At 43.0% G+C, this 17,842-nt stretch overlaps 1 protein-coding gene across 8 annotated transcripts in view; it reads left to right on the top strand.

Annotated features, from left to right (window-relative positions):
• The window catches only part of VWA3B (von Willebrand factor A domain containing 3B), a 200,411-nt gene that overhangs the window by 32,601 nt on the left and 149,968 nt on the right, over positions 1-17,842 (top strand). For 7 of the 8 annotated variants that reach the window (XR_016038655.1, XM_055400112.2, XM_055400111.2 and 4 more), the window contains 2 exons: positions 591-760; positions 5,936-6,051. Coding sequence is in view for 7 of the 8 variants with exons in the window: in XM_055400112.2 (XP_055256087.2) it covers positions 591-760; positions 5,936-6,051 (286 nt within the window). In the remaining variant the exon portion in view is untranslated. The remainder of the gene's footprint in view (positions 1-590; positions 761-5,935; positions 6,052-17,842) is intronic. The other variant, XM_088841658.1, reaches the window with a different exon arrangement.

Below are 17,842 nucleotides of genomic sequence, written 5' to 3'. Positions count from 1 at the left end.
GTGTGTGTCTTTGTCCTGACTTCTGGCCTGCTGTGCCTGTGTGTGTGTGTGTGTCTTTGTCCTGACTTCTGGCCTGCTGTGCCCCCTGACTGGCCTCACCTCCCCAGGTGTGTCTGTTCCTGAGGTGAGACCAGAGGATGAACCAGCTGGGAATATGCCCTCCTTCCCACATACAGCCTCAGACTGAGGATGCCTGAGTTTGCACTGTAGAATTCTGGCACCAACATGGGGAGTTTCTAATAAGCTTCCTGCTCCCAGTGGCTATGCCAACACTTCCTTCATTCCTGGACTTGAAAATAGCTGCTCCTGACCGCATAACATATCTGTGGGCTCAGAGGAAGCTTTTCTCCAAATCTGCCGGTCATATCCTTCCCATGTAAAGCCTGAGAGTTCTTGGCACCAGGCCTTGAATATCTCACTTCTTGACTTTGGCCCCCACACATCCTCAAGAAACGTTGAGGAGTGCTGCTCTTCTTTCTGCCCATTAATTTTTTTAAAGAGACAGTTTTATAGAGATTATATGGCCCATGAGTCTGATTCAAGGCTAGGGTGTGTCAGGGAGATAAACTGCTGGCACCACTGTTTTGCAGATTGAATCCATTTACTACTTTGTGGTGGGAGACATTCCCGAGGAATCCAAGGAGCTTCTCCTTCAGCAGGCTTTGAAGATCCCCTGTCCTGTCTGCACGGTGTCCTTCAATGCCAGAGGACAGGGCACCATAGCCTTCCTGAAGGATTTGAGTGCCAAGACCTTCAGCAGGTAGGCCAAAAACAGGCTTCAGGGAGACTGAGTGAACTGGCTGCTTGCATGAAGTCAGCAGTGGGCCTCCATTCCGAGTGGTTTTCACGACCAATCAGTTGCTATGGGATTTCCCTGGTGCTCCAGTAGTAAAGAATCCACCTGCCAATGAAGGGACAAGGGTCAAATCCCTGGTCTGGAAAGATTCTATATGCTGCAGAGCAACTAAGCCCACGAGCCACAACTCCTGAGCCTCCAAGTGTAGAGCTCATGCCCCGAAACAAGAGATGTCACCACAGTGAGAAGCCCACACAGCGACGAGGACCCAGTGCAGCCAAAAAGTTGGTTTCTCTGTTCTTCTCTTTCCAGGAGCCTTTAGTCTCGTTTACCTTTGCACCGGTATTGTTGTTGTTCAGTTGCTCAGTTGTGTCCTACTCTTTGCTAATCCATGGACTGCAGCATACTAGGCTTCCCTGTCCTTCACCATCTCCTGGAGTTTGCTCAAACTCGTGTCCGTTGAGTCAGTGATGCCATCCAACCATCTCATTCTCTGTCACTCCCTTCTCCTCCTGCCCTCAATCTTTCCCAGAATCAGGTTCTTTTCCAGTGAATCAGCTCTTTGCATCAAGTGGCCAAAGTATTGGAGTTTCAGCTTCAGCATCACTCCTTCCAGTAAATATTCAGGGTTGATTTCCTTTAGGATTGGCTGGTTTGATCTCCTTGCTGTCCAAGGGACTCTCAGATATCTTCTCCAGGACCAAAAATTGAAAGCATAAATTCTTCAGTGTTCAGTCTCCTTTATGGTTCAACTCTCACATCCATACATGACTACTGTAAAAAACCATGGCTTTGACTATATGCACCTTTGTCTGAAAAATGATGTCTTTGCTTTTTAATACACTGTTTTTTTAATACACTGCTTTTTTAATACACTGTTTGTCATAGTTTTTCTTCCAAGGACAAGTATCTTCTAATTTCATGGTTGCAGTCACCATCTGCTTTGATTTTGGAGCCCAAGAAAATAAAACCTGCCAGTGTTTCCAGTGTTTCCGCATCTATTTGCCATGAAGTGATGGGACTGGATGCCATGATCTTAGTTTTTTGAATGTTGAATTTTAAGCCACATTTTACACTCTCCTCTTTCACCTTCATCAAGAGACTCTTTAGTTCCTCTTCACTTTCTGACATTAGGGTGATGCCATCTGCATATCTGAGGTTGTTGATATTTCTTCTGGCAATCTTGATTCCAGTTTGTGCTTCATCCATTCTGGCATCTCACATGATGTTCACTCTGTGTATAAGTTAAATAAGCAAGGTAGAAGACTCTTGAGAGTCCCTTGGACTGCAAGGAGATCCAGTCAGTCCATTCTAAAGGAGATCAATCCTGGGTGTTCGTTGGAAGGACTGATACTAAAGCTGAAACTCCAATACTTTGGCCATCTCATGTGACGAGTTGACTCACTGGAAAAGACTCTGATGCTGGGAAGGATTGGGGGCGAGAGAAGGGGACGACAGAGAATGAGATGGCTGGATGCCATCACCGACTCGATGGACATGAGTTTGAGTGAACTCCGGGAGTTGGTGATGGACAGGGAGGCCTGGTGTGCCGTGATTCATGGGGTTGCAAAGAGTCGGACACGACTGAGCGACTGAACTGAACTGAACTGAACGATATACAACCTTGACGTACTGCTTTCCCAATTTTGGACCAGTTGTTCCATGTCTGGTTCTAACTGTTGCTTCTTGACCTTCCTACAGGTTTTACAGGAGGCAGGTAAGGTGGTCTGGTATTCCCATCTCTTTAAGAATTTTCCACAGTTTGTTGTGACTCATGGTCAAAGGCTTTAGCATAGTCAGTGAAGCAGATTTTTTTGGAATTCTCTTGCCTTTTTATGATCCAATAGATGTTGGCAATTTGATCTCTTATTCCTCTGCTCTTTCTAAATCTAGCTTGTATATCTGGAAGTTCTTGGTTCATGTACTGTTGAAGCCTATCTTAAGGGATTTTGAGCATTGTCTTGCTAGCATGTGAGATGAGCGCAATTGTGCAGTAGTTTGAACATTCTTTGGCATTGCCCTTCTTTGGGATTAGAATGAAAACTGACCATTTCTAGTCCTGTGGCCACTGCTGAGTTTTCCAAATTTTCTGGCATATTGAGTGAAGCACTTTCACAGCTTCATCTTTTAGGATTTGAAGTAGCTCACCTGGAATTCCATCACCTCCACTAGCTTTGTTCGTACTAATCCTTCCTGTTTATACAGTTCATGGTGTTCTCATTGCAGGTATATTGGGGTGGTTTGCCATTCCCTCCTCCAGTGGATGGATCATGTTTTGTCAGAACTTTCCACTATGATCCGTCCATCTTGGGTGACCCTGCACAGCATGGCTCATGGCTTCATTAAGTTATACAAGCCCCTTCACCACAACAAGGCAGTGATCCATGAAGAGGATCATAAAAAACTGGAAAACTCTTAAAGAGATGGGAATACCTGGTATACCTTACCTGCCTCCTGAGAAACCTGTATACAGGTCAAGAAGCAACAGTTAGAACTACACATGGAAAAACAGACTGGTTCCAAATCGGGAAGGGAGTATGTCAAGTATTGTCACCCTGCTTATTTAACTTATATGCAGAGTACATTAGGTGAAATGCTGAGCTGCATGAAGCACAAGCTGGAATCAAGATTGTCGGGAGAAATAACAATAACTTCAAATATTCAGATGACTCCACCCTTATGGCAGAAAGTGAAGAAGGACTAAAGAGCTTCTTCATGAAAGTGAAAGAGGAGAGTGAAAAAGTTGGCTTAAAACTCAACATTCAGAAAATTAAGAACATGGCATCCAGTCCCATCACTTCATGGGAAATAAATGGGGAAACAGTGGAAACAGTGACAAACTTTATTTTCTTGGGCTCCAAAATCACAGCAGATGGTGATTGCAGCCATGAAATTAAAAGACACTTGCTCCTTAGAAGAAAAGCTATGACCAACCTAGACAACATATTAAAAAGTAGAGATGTTATTTTGCCAACAAAGGTCCATCTAGTCAAAATTGTGGTTTTCCCAGTAGTCATATATGGATGTGAGAGCTGGACCATAAAGAAAGCTGAGCACTAAAGAATTGATGCTTTTGAACTGTGGTGTTGGAGAAGAGTCTTAAGAGTCTCTTGAACTGCAAGGAGATCCAACCAGTCCATCCTAAAGGAAATCAGTCCTGAATATTCATTGGAAGGACTGATGCTAAAGCTGAAATTCCAATTCTTTGGCCACCTGATGTGAAGAACTGACTCATTGGAAAAGACTCTGATGCTGGAAAAGATTGAAGGCAGGAGAGACGGGGACGACAGAGGATGAGATGGTTGGATGGCATCACCAACTCAATGGACGTGAGTTTGAGTAAGCTTTGGGAGTTGGTGATGGACAGGGAAGCCTAGCATGCTGTGGTCCATGGGGTCACACAGAATCGGACATGAGTGAGCGACTGAACTGAACTGAACTGGTGATTGTGAGAACTGGACCATAAAGAATCAGAGTGCTGAAGAATTGTCGCTTTTGAACTGTGGTGTTGGAGAAGACTGTTGAGAATCCCTTGGACAGCAAGGAGGTCAGACCAGTCAATCCTAAAGGAAATCAACTCTGAATATTCACTGGAAGGATTGATGCTAAAGTAGAAGCTCTAATACTTTGGCCACCTGATGTGAAGAGCTGACTCACTGGAAAAGATCTTGATGTTGGGAAAGATTGAAGGCAGAAGTAGAAGAGGGCGACAGAGGATTAGATGAGTGGGTGGCATCACCAATGCAGTGGACATGAACTTGGGCAAACTCTGGGAGATGGTGGGAGGCAGGGAAGCCTGGCATGCTGCAGTCCATGGGGTCTCAAAGAATCGGACACAACTTGGTGAGTGAACAACAACACTTCCTAAGGCCCACTTGACCTTACAGTCCAGGTTGTCTGGCTCTCATTGAGTGATCAAACCATCATGGTTATCCAGGTCATTAAGACCTTTTGAACTTGTGTATTCTTGCCACTTCTTCTTAGTATCTTCTGCTTCTGTTAGGTTCATACCATTTCTGTCCTTTATTGTGCCCATCTTTTCATGAAATGTTCCCTTGCTATCTCTTGATATTTTCTTGAAGAGATCTCCAGTGTTTCCAATTCTATTGTTTTCCTCTGTTTCTTTGCATTGTTCACTTAAGATGTCTTTCTCATCTCTCCTTGCTATTCTTTGGAACTCTGCATTCAGTTGGGTATATCTTTCGCTTTATCCTTTGCCTGTAAGTGATATCATACAATGTTTGTCTTTCTGATTTATTTCACTTCATATGATAACCTCTAGGTCCATCCATGGTGCTGCGAATGGCATTGTTTCATTCTTTCTATGGCTGAATAATATTCCATTGTATATATGTACCACATCTTCTTTTCATCTGTTGATGGACACCTAGGTTGCTTCCATGTCTTGGCTAGGGTAAATAGTGCACCATGAACATTGGTACACAGGCGCTTTCTGAGCTTAAACTACATGGAACTGCCCCAGGGACCTTGTTAAAGTGCAAGTTCTGACTAAGTGAATCCAGGAATGTGTCCAGGAATGTGCATCCCTAGCAAGCCCCCAGGTGCTGCTGCTGCTCCTGGGACCTCACTTAGAGAAGTCAGGCCTTAAAAACTCGCCCACACTGAATTCCTTTTCATTAGTCCTTATGCTCAGGTCCTGGGGGCAGTGTGTGTTTGCTGAGTTAAAGCTGATTGAAGCCCATCAGCAGCCCATCAGATGAGCCAATGGTGCCTGTTACCACCAGATTTCAACACTGAGCCCTCAGGACTGTGTGCACCGTCTGGCCCCTCATTAGCTTCTTGGCTATCAAAACTGTGCTGACATGATGGAACCCTGGGAACAAAAGAATAAATCTCAGCACAGGGTGTCAATTTTCCAGGATCAGTAAATACCATTTGGTTGAGCTAAGTGTCCTCTAATGAACAGAAGAGTCATCATTTAAAATCCCAATGGCTTCTCAATTCTCTGTTCTGTTCTGCCTTCCTGTCTTTTGTTTGTGGGAATTGACAAGGTACAGGGGAAAGCAGTGAATACTTGGAAGATGTTTAGCACCACAGAAGAGCAAATTCACAGCCTTGGGAGGATAAATAGATATGTGCACTTACTAGCCTAATGTGGCAATTTTCTTCCTATTTCAGATTCCATGCATTTGCAGAGAGAACAGAGTGTGTAGAATTTCCTGCCTTTCCCATTAAGGATGGTGACAGTATGATTACTTGGAATTCAAGGAAACTGAAAGGAAAACTCCCTCCAGGTATCTGGGGTCAAAAAGAAGTGTGTACTTAATGTCTTAATAACTCCAGATGATCCCTAGCCTTGAAAAATAAAGCACGAGGGAGACAGACTAACCGTATCTTTTGTATTATTCATGTGGTACAAGGGCAGAGTTCATAGATGTTAATGGAGAATTTGGCAGCCTGGCAACCACGCGTAAATGTATTACCTGAGGAAGTAGCCTCAGTGAGATGCGTTTCCTAACTTGGGAAGCTTCTAGAGACATGGCTCCAGGCGTGTCAGTGCAGTCTTCATTCTTGGACAGGCAGAGCCGCTCTGTGGCCCGGGTTGTCTGGAAGCTATAAGGAGGATGCCCGCACTTCTTGTGGGTGTTCTGCTGCCTCCCCGTTAGGGCTGGCAGTGCTTCTAGATGTACATGCTGGATGATCCTGCCTCTTGTGAGGGCCAAGGGCATATAGGAAACTCTGAAGGCTGAATGACCTTCCTTTCTCATTCGAAAGGTGTGATCAGAGAGTTTAATAGGGATTGAGAACAAGCTCGGGGAATAAGTGAGAAATAGTACTGTAATTCAGGAATCCAGTTCTAGAAGTTTCCTTCGAAAGCAGGAGATGGGAATTTCTTTGGGGAGATGATGAAATTGCTAAGCTCTAAATACACTGAGTAAACGCCACCAAGAGGAGCGGAGCAGAGAAGGCAACTCCTGTGGGAATGTGAGCTGACCTGGCACAGAGTGCGTTAGAAGTCTGAGGAAGTCTATCCCGACCCATATTTTCCTGCTTATTTATAGTAATCATCAGAAAGATTTCTAGCTTCAAAGAGCCAGGAACTATTCTTTGGGGGTAGTTGGAGCTGGGGAAGAAGTGCAGGGTGTACACGCTTACAAGTTTCCTCTGTTCACATAGCAGTGTTGCAGAGGCTCCAGAGAGAAGGGCCCTGGGGCTGCGTTGGAGCCACTTGCATTCGCAGCTCAGGGGTTGACACACACTTTGTGAGTTCAGATTCTGGGTCGCCCCAGAGCAGGGGAGAGGTTCCAGTTGAGCTCATGAACATCACTGCTTTGGGTCACTTACACCTTTGCTCTGATGGTGAGGTGGACATCTCCAGGGGATTTGAGAAAACATCAGTTGATGAGCAAGACTGATGCTAATCTAACAAAAACATTAATTTAGGATGTATGCCTTGCCTTTGAAAGTAATTTATAAGATTAAACCTAGTGGGTAATGAATCAATCAAGGTAAAGTATGTGAGATGTCACCAGCTCCCCAAGGCACACCAGTGACCACAAACAGGGTTCAATTCAGGCCTATGTGTTCCTTGGCAACTTGTTATAAAGGGAAGCATCTCTGTCTGCATAGCTTACATTTTCAGCAACTACCCTCTTTCCAATGCTCTTGAAGCATACAAATCAAATTACAGATAAAAACATTTTTCTTAGAATGAGGTCCTCAGGGCATGGCCTGCCATTCTAATGCCATTTCAGTGATCACATGTTCTGAATTAGGGAGAGAATCCCGAATCCTAACTATGTGATCTTGTCCCTTCAATCCATCACAGTGCCCTAGAAATGCCAGCATTTCAAAACCTAGCTCTCCTACTCACACACAAGAAAAGGCCAGAAATCCTTGAGATGCTTTAGGTTTGGAAAATGTGTGGTTTTCAGTCTCACTTAGGCTCAGAGGCAGTTCTCCAATCTTGCCCTGATCAGTTCCCCTTCCCTGTCTCTCCATCATCTGTCTCAAGCGTTTATCAGTTGAACTTCTTCAAAGCCCTCTCTAGTCTCCTCTGGAGATAATTCCGCCTTCTGTTATGTAGAAAAGACATACTGTCAAGTGAGGGGTTGGAGGAGCAGTGCTCAGAGAGAACTGGCAACTGAAAGAAAAGTTCTGCTGTTTCCAACTTTGAGGTTTCCAGAGGGTGAGTTCCCCTCACCCCATGCACTACATCAAGGTTATAAACCTCTGTAGTCAATATAATAGTTTTTAAACACTGTTGTAAAATGTCCATAACATAAAATTTATAATCTTAAGGACTTCCCTGACAGTCCAGTAGTTAAGACACTGTGCTACAGGGGGCATGGGTTCGATTCCAGGTCGGGGAACTAAGATCTCATATGCCAAGTGGCACAGCCAAAAAAAAATTTATCATCTGAACCATTTTTGAAGTGTTAAGTACATTCTCTAAACTCAGGAGTGTCAAGTACCTTCACTGTGTTGAGCAACCATCTCCAGAACTTTGTCCCTCTTGGAAAACTGAAACTCTGTACCCATTTAAAAAACTCTCCATTTCTCCCTCTCCACAGCCCTGCCCCCTACATTTACCATTCTACTTCCTGTCTCTACTTTTGCATTCCAGTCCCCTATAATGAAAAGGACATCTTTTTTGGGTGTTAGTTCTAAAAGGTCTTGTAGGTCTTCATAGAACTGTTCAACTTCGGCTTCTTCAGCATTACTGGTTGGGGCATATTCTTGGATTACTGTAATATTGAATGGTTTGCCTTGGAAATGAACAGAAATCATTCTGTCATTTTTAAGATTGCATCCAAGTACTGCATTTCGGACTCTTTTCTTGACTATGATGGCTACTCCATTTCTTCTAAGGGATTCCTGCCCACAGTAGTAGATATAATGGTCATCTGAGTTAAATTCACCCATTCCAGTCCATTTTAGTTCGCTGATTCCTAGAATGTTGACATTCATTCTTGTCATTTCCTGTTTGACCACTTCCAGTTTGCCTTGATTCATAGACCTAACATTCCAGGTTCCTATGCAATATTGCTCTTTACAGCATTGGACCTTGCTTCTATCACCAGTCACATCCACAACTGGGTATTTGTTTCGCTTTGGCTCCATCCCTTCATTCTTTCTGGAGTTATTTCTCCACTGATCTCCAGTAGCATACAGGCACCTACCAACCTGGGGAATTCCTCATTCAGTATCCTATCATTTTGCCTTTTGATACTGTTCATGGGGTTCTCAAGGCAAGTATACTGAAGTGGTTTGCCATTCCCTTCTCCAGTGGACCACATTCTGTCAGACCTCTCCACCATGACCCGTCCATCTTGGTTGGCCCCACATGGCATGGCTTAGTTTCATTGAATTAGACAGGGCTGTGGTCCATATGATCAGATCAACTAGATCAACTGGAATGCAAAAATAGGAAGTCAAGAAACACCTGGAGTAACAGGCAAATTTGGCCTTGGAGCACGAAATGAAGCAGGGCAAAGGCTAATAGAGTTTTTCCAAGAGAACGCACTGGTCATAGCAAACACCCTCTTCCAACAACACAAGAGAAGACTCTACACATGGACATCACCAGATGGTCAACACCGAAATCAGCTTGATTATATTCTTTGCAGCCAAAGATGGAGAAGCTCTATACAGTCAGCAAAAACAAGACCAGGAGCTGACTGTGGCTCAGATCATGAACTCCTTATTGCCAAATTCAGACTTAAATTGAAGAAAGTAGGGAAAACCACTAGACCATTCAGATATGACCTAAATCAGATCCCTAATGATTATACAGTGGAAGTAAGAAATAGATTTAAGGAACTAGATCTGATAGAGTGCCTGATGAACTCTGGATGGAGGTTCGTGACATTGTAAGGAGACAGGGACCAAGACCATCCCCATGGAAAAGAAATGCAAAAAAGCAAAATGGCTGTCTGAGGAGGCCTTACAAATAGCTGTGAAAAGAAGAGAAGCGAAAAACAAAGGAGAAAAGAAAAGATATAAGCATCTGAACGCAGAGTTCCAAAGAACAGCAAGGAGAGATAAGAAAACCTTCCTCAGCGATCAACGCAAATAAATAGAGGAAAACAAAAGAATAGGAAAAACAAGAGATCTTTTCAAGAAAATTAGAGATATCAAGGGAACATTTCATGCAAAGATGGGCTCAATAAAGAACAGAAATGATATGGACCTAAGAGAAGCAGAAGATATTAAGAAGAGGTGGCAAGAATACACAGAAGAACTGTTCAAAAAAGATCTTCACGACAAAGATAATCACAATGGCATGATCACTCACCTGGAGCCAGACATCTTGGAATGTGAAGTCAAGTGGGCCTTAGAGAGCATCACTACGAACAAAGCTAGTGGAGGTGATGGAATTCCAATTGAGCTATTTCAAATCTTGAAACATAATGCTGTGAAAGTGCTTCACTCAATATGCCAGCAAATTTGGAAAACTCAGCAATGGCCACAGGACTGGAAAAGGTCAGTCTTCATTCTAATCCCAAAGAAAGGCAATGCCAAAGAATGCTCAAACTACCGCACAATTGCACTCATCTCACACGCTAGTAAAGTCATGCTCAAAATTCTCCAAGCTAGGCTTCAGCAATATGTGAATCGTGAACTTCCAGGTGTTCAAGCAGGTTTTAGAAAGGGCAGAGGCACCAGAGATCAAATTGCCAACATCCACTGGATCATGGAGAAAGCAAGAGAGTTCCAGAAAAACATCTATCTCTGCTTCATTGACTATGCCAAAGCCTTTGACTGTGTGGATCACAATAAACTATGGAACATTCTGAAAGAGATGGGAATACCAGACCACCTGACCTGCCTCTTGAGAAATCTGTATGCAGGTCAGGAAGCAACAGTTAGAACTGGACATGGAACAGCAGACTGGTTCCAAATAGGAAAAGGAGTACGTCAAGGTTGTATATTGTCACCCTGCTTATTTAACTTATATGCAGAGTACATCATGAGGAACGCTGGGCTGGAAGAAGCACAGGTTGGAATCAAGATTGCCGGGAGAAATATCAATAACCTCAGATGTGCAGATGACACCACCCTTATGGCAGAAAGTGAAGAGGAACTCAAAAGCCTCTTGATGAAAGAGAAAGAGGAGAGTGAAAAGGTTGGCTTGAAGCTCAACATTCAGAAAACAAAGATCATGGCATCTGGTCCCATCACTTCATGGGAAATAGATGGGGAAACAGTGGAAACAGTGTCAGACTTTATTTTTTTGGGCTCCAAAATCACTGCAGATGCTGATTGCAGCCATGAAATTAAAAGATGCTTACTCCTTGGGAGGAAAGTGATGACCAACCTAGATAGCATATTAAAAAGCAGAGACATTACTTTCCCAACCAAGGTCCGTCTAGTCAAGGCTATGGTTTCTCCTGTGGTCATGTATGGATGTGAGAGTTGGACTGTGAAGAAGGCTGATCGCCGAAGAATTAATGCTTTTGAACTGTGGTGCTGGAGAAGACTCTTGAGAGTCCCTTGGACTGCAAGGAGATCCAACCAGTCCATTCTAGAGATCATCAATCCTGGGTGTTCATTGGAAGGACTGATGCTAAAGCTGAAACTCCAATACTTTGGCCATCTCATGCAATGAGTTGACTCACTGGAAAAGAGTCTGATGTGAGGAAGGATTGGGGGTGGGAGGAGACTGGGACGACAGAGAATGAGATGGCTAGATGGCATCACCGACTCGATGGACATGCGTTTGAGTGAACTCTGGGAGTTGGTGATGGACAGGGAGGCCTGGCATGCTGTGATTCATGGGGTTGCAAAGAGTCGGACACAACTGAGCGACTGAACTGAACTGAACTGAACTTCCTGTCTCTGAATCTGACTGCTCTAGGTAATTGGAATCACACAGCATGTGTCATTTTGTGACTGACTGATTTTACTTAGCACGTGTCCTCAGGGCTCATCCATGTTATAGCATGTGTCAGAATTTCCTTCCATTTAAAAGCTGAATAATATTTCATTCTCTCTTTGTGTGTGTATAGCATGCAAGTCCAAGGCTGGCCACTTTCTTTGGTTTCTAGAATTCAGTTTAATGTTTGATTCTAGTGCCCTACTATCGCAGCAGATTAGGGGAATGTTAACCCCAGTCATTCCCAGGGATGACTCCTGAGCTTTTCCCACAGCTTGGAGATCCTCAGTTGTGCTAAGGCATCAGGAGGTGACTCTAGTAGTTGTGTTAAGGGAAACACACTGATTGAAACTGCCCACCGTGGCCAGGCACCATAGTAACCATTTGCATGAGTTGTTTTATGACAGGAGATCCTGATAAGGAATACAGAACTAATAAGCCACCACCAACTGGAAGAGTTTGGGAAAGGTGGAAAGGAGACACCGGGTGTCCATCCACTTCCCAGAATCCCTCTCACTAGCATCCATCTTGGCTGAGCGATGCATGTGCCACCAGGAAAGACTCTGAATTAGAATGATTGGCCAAAGACCACCCAGAAACTAATCCCATCACCATAAAACCCGAGACTGCGAGCCACGCGGCAGAGCTGTTCTCCTGGGTTCCCTTACCCTACTGCTCTCCACCCGGGTGCCCTTACCAATAAAATCTCTTGCTATGTCAGCACGTGTCTCCTCGGACAATTCTTTTCCGAGTGTTAGACAAGAGCCAGTTTCGGGTCCTGGAAGGGGTTCCGTTTTCTGCAACAGTTGGACATCTGTTCCTGCAAATTGCCCTATAAACATCCCCTGTGCCCGTCGTATGGTCACTTCATGCTGAGCAGTTCTCTGCTGCTCCTGTGCATGGTGACTTTGGATGTGGGAGTCCTTTGTAGACTCTACCTCCCCACCACCATTCACCCTGGGCCTTCATCCCAGGGTGCTGCAGAGACTCACAGCCAGTTCTCACCTTATCCCAGGATGCTCTTCTCTTCTTCCCAAAGCCAAGGGGAATCTTCCTCTAACCTGGGATAACACTTCTCTTTCTACTGCTTCTTAAAGCTGCCTGCTTTGTAAACCCCAGCACCTCTTTTCAGGGGGTAGGGGATGGGGTTAGGCTTCAATAGAAAAAGCAGAATGTCTTGCAGGCTATTTCATCTTTCTGCTCTGCCTTTTTTTGGGGGGCAACTTTGCTGTGTTCCTCATACCTGCGTCAATGTGCAGGAAGGAGATGGGGAAGAGAAAAATACAGGGAGAGCAGATGAACATAAAAAATATGATCCAATGATACACATAGAGGAAAACAATAGAATGGGAAAGACTAGAGATCTCTTCAAGAAAGTTAGAGATACCAAGGGAACATTTCATGCAAAGTTGGGCACAATAAAGGACAGAAACAGTATGGACCTAACAGAAGCAGAAGATATTAAAAAGGGGTGGCAGGAATACACAGCAGAACTATACGAAAAAGATCTTCATGACCCAGATAATCACCATGGTGTGATCACTCACCTAGAGCCAGACATTCTGGAATAAGTAGTAGAATGGGCCTTAGGAAGCATCACTATGAACAAAGCTAGTGGAGATGATGGAATTCCAGTTGAGCTATTTCACATCCTAAAAGGTGATGCTGTGAAAGTGCTGCACTCATTATGCCAGCAAATTTGGAAAACTCAGCAGTGGCTTCAGGACTGGAAAAGGTCAGTTTTCATTCCAGTCCCAAAGAAAGACAATGCAAAAGAATGTTCAAACTACCACACAATTGCACTCATCTCACATGCTAGCAAAGTAATGCTCAAAATTCTCCAAGCCAGGCTTCAACAGGACATGAACCAAGAACTTCCAGATGTTCAAGTTGGATTTAGAAAAGGCAAAGGAACCAGAGATTATATTGCCAACATCTGTTAGATCACAGAAAAGGCAAGAGAGTTTCAGAAAAACATCTACTTCTGTTTCATTGACTGTGTGGGTCACAACAAAATTCTTAAAGAGATGGAAATACCAGACCACCTTTCCTGCCTCCTGAGAAACCTGTATGCTGGTCAAGAAGCAACAGTTAGGATTGGACATGGAACATGGAAAGAAGTATGCCAAGGCTGTGTATTGTCACCTTGCTTATTTAACTTACATGTAGAGTACGTCGTGTGAGATGCTAGACTGGATGAAGCACAAGCTGGAATCAAGATTGCTTGGAGAAATATCAATAATCTCAGATATGCTGATGACACTACCCTTATAGCAGAAAGCAAAGAGGAACTGAAGAGCCTCTTGATGAAAGTGAACGAGGAGAGTGAAAAAACTAGCTTAAAACTCAACATTCAAAGAACTAAGATCATGACATCCGGTCCCATCACTTTATGGCAAATAGATGAGGAAACAATGAAAACAGTGACAGACTTTATTTTCTTGGGCTCCAAAATCCCTGCAGGTGGTGACTGCAGCCGTGAAATTTAAAGACGCTTGCTTCTTGGAAAAAAAGCTATGACCAACCTAGACAGCATATTAAAAATTAGAGCCATTACTTTACCAATAAAGGTCTGTCTAGTCAAAACTATGGTTTTTCCAGTAGTCATGTTTGGATGTGAGAGTTGGACCATAAAGAAAGCTGAGTGCCAAAGAACCGATACTTTTGAACATGTGTTGGAGAAGACTCTTGAGAGTCCCTTGGACTGCAAGGAGATCAAATCAGTCAATCCTAAAGGAGATGAGTCCTGAATATTCACTGGATGGACTGATTCTGACGCTGAAGCTCCAATACTTTGGGTACCTGATGTGAAGAACTGACTCATTGGAAGAGACTCTGATGCTGGGAAAGATTGAGGGCAGAAGGAGAAGGGGACAACAGAGAATGAGATGGTTGGATGGCATCACTGACGTGATGGACATGAGTTTGAGCAAACTCTGGGATTTGGTGATAGGGAAGTCTGGCATGCTGCAGTCCTTGGGTAGCAAAGAGTTGGACACAACTGAACAACTGAACTGAACTGAATGATAAGCATAAATATGACCTTTTATAGAAGTGAAACCTTAACCCCAGGATGGGCTTTCTCTGAAGGAAGATAATATATCCAGTTGCTATTTTTTATTTTATAAAATAACACTTCAGGAATCAGTGTTGGAGAATGGAAAATGGAGAGTTGGCATGATATTAAATTGGTGACACATGTAGGTTTGGATCTGCTCTGTTCAGTATGGGAGCCACCGACCACATGTGGCTAGTGAGCATTGAAGTGTGAATCCAATTTGAGATGCATTGTAAGGAATCCCCTGGTGGTCCAGTGATTAGGATTCCATGATGCTTTCACTACTGGGGTCCCCAGTTCAATCTCTGCTCCAGGAACTGAAATCCCACAAACTGTACGAGTGGCAAAAAAAAAAAAGGTGATGCACTGTAAGTGAAAAATACACCTACGATCTCAGAGACTGAGTGGGGAAAAATGCAAATTACCACATGAAAAAATGTAAATTATCACAAAACCTATTTAATATAGATTAAATGTCAAACTGATAACATAAAAATATGCATTTCATCAAATATATTGATAAAATTAAGTTCTTTCTAACTTAATTGTAGCTACTAGAAAATTAGAAATTATATATGTGGTTCACCTATTGAATTAGTATTGGATTGTATTGCTCTAGAGCCACACTAGCTGCATCATCATTTAAGTAGCTGTGTAACTTTGGGAAAGTTATTTAACCTTTCTGCTTCCTTTTCTCATCTATAAAATGGGACTAATAAATTATTATTATAGTATATTATATTACTGTTTATGTGCCATGTGCTCCGTTGCTCAGTCATGTCCAACTCTATATGACCCCATGGACTGTAGCCCACCAGGCTCCTCTGTCCATGGGATTCTCTAGGCAAGAATACTGGAGTGGGTTGCCATTTCCTTCTCCAGCGGATCTTCCAGACCCAGGGATCAAACCGCATCTTTAACATCTCCTGCATTGGCAGGTGGATTCTTTACCCCTGTGCCACCTGGGGATCATATTGCTAGGTGTCCAAATAGTATATTATTATTATTTGTATTAAATGATGAGGAGGCGGAGAGAAATAAAGTGTTGTACTATGTTCAGGGAACTCAAATGCAGTAAAATTAAAGGCCCAGACTTTGGAGCCAGACCTAGGTTTGGATTTATCACTTAGCTGTGTGATCTTAGTTAAAGTACTTAACTAATCTGATCTTTGACTTTCTTATTTATGAATGGAGATAATGATGTTTGGGGCTTTCCACATGGCACTAGTGGCAAAGAAGCCACCTGCCATTGCAGGAGGCATAAGAAACTTGGGTTCAATCCCTGGGCCAGGAAGATCCCCTGGAGGAGGGCATGGCAACCCACTCCAGTATCTTTGCCTGGAGAATCCCACGGGGAGAGGAGCCTGGCGGGCTACAGTCCATGGGGTTTCAAAGAGTCAGACATGACTGAAGTGACTGAGCATGCAGCACGCACGATGACGTTCACCTTATGGGTTGTTAAGAATATATTTACATATATATGGATGTGTGTGTATATATGTGTGTGTGTGTGTGTGTATACACGGTATAAAACACTATGTGTATATATACACGCACACACAATGTTTTAAGCAGTACCTGGTACATAGTTAACCAGTCAATAATTTATAACTTGTTATTGTCATAACCATCATCCTGTGGGTTGCTCTACTGTTATTACCTGCAGGTAAGCAACTTAAAGACTGAATCTGTTTACCTTTACTTCTGTCATTCCAATTCTCATGTTTGTTTTAATTCTTCTATTAAGTACATTTAGTTCTTACTTGTAGTCCGTCTGCTTTGGTTTCCCAAGTCATCCCTTGGTTGGCTACAGTTTATCTACTAATAATTTCTCCATGGAGGGAATCAGAGAAAAAATATCCCCAGTGTTTCCAAATGTTCTTTTCTGCCTCTTTATACTTAAGACATCTTGGCTGGATGGAAAGCTCTGGCTCACATTTGTTTGTCTTGTGTGTGTTACGGGTTGTGCTACAGTATCTTCTCATAGATCATGCTGCTGAGAAGAACTCCAAGGCCAGCTTGATTTTTTTTCTTTCATAAGTGACTTGTCTTTTTGCCTGATTGCCCAGGAGTTTCTTTTATTCCACCAAGCTTTATTGAGATACAATTGACATATAGTATTATGAAAGTTTAAGATGTACAGTATGATGACGTGATACACATATATTGTGAAATGATTATCACAATAAGCTTAGTTAAAGCATCCATCACCTCACATAATTACATTTTTTGTTTTGAGAGCATTCAATATCTATTCTTTTAGCAACTTTCAAGTGTGTAATACAGTATTGTTAAATATTGTCACCACACTGTACATTAGATCTCCAGGATATTCATCTAATAACTAGAAATTTGTACCCTTTGACCAATATCTCTCCATTTCTCTCACCCCAGCCGCTGACAACCACCATTCTACTTCCTCTTTCTACAACTTTGGCTTTTATTGTTTTCACATATAAGTGAGATCATAATAGCATTTGTCTTTCTAATTTATTTCACTTAGCTGCCCTCAAGTTTCCTTCTATCTCATGACTGATTAATATTGTATAGATAGATGTTTTAAATTTTTATACCCATAAAAAATAAAATATAAAATCACATTTTCTCAATTCATTCATCTATCAGTGGATAATTAGGTTATTTCCATGTTATCACTGTTGTAAATAATGCTGCTATGAACATGGGAGTACAGATGTCTCTTTAAGACAGTAATTTCATTTTGCTTGGTTATATACCCAGAAGTGGGACTGCTAGATCATATGATGGTTCTATTTTCAGTTTCTTGAGGAACCTCCATCCTGCTTTTTGTAGTGGCTTCACAAGTTTACATTTCCCTCTAGTTCAGTTCAGTTCAGTCGCTCAGTCATGTCTGACTCTTTGCGACCCCATGAATCACAGCACGCCAGGCCTCCCTGTCCATCACCAACTCCCAGAGTTCACTCAAACGCATGTCCATCGAGTCAGTGATGCCATCCAGCCATCTCATTCTCTGTTGTCCCCTTCTCCTCCCGCCCCCAATCCCTCCCAGCATCAGAGTCTTTTCCAGTGAGTCAACTTGTCACATGAGGTGGCCAAAGTATTGGAGTTTTAGTTTTAGCATCAGTCCTTCCAGTGAACACCCAGGACTGATCTCCTTTAGAATGGACTG

Source organism: Moschus berezovskii, chromosome 11 (assembly GCF_049115385.1).
Source record: "Moschus berezovskii isolate FMDL1 chromosome 11, NW_MosBer_1.0, whole genome shotgun sequence".
Lineage (NCBI taxonomy): Eukaryota > Metazoa > Chordata > Mammalia > Artiodactyla > Moschidae > Moschus > Moschus berezovskii.
The sequence above is the reverse complement of the archived record's forward strand: the minus strand, read 5'-3'. Positions and strand labels throughout refer to the sequence as shown.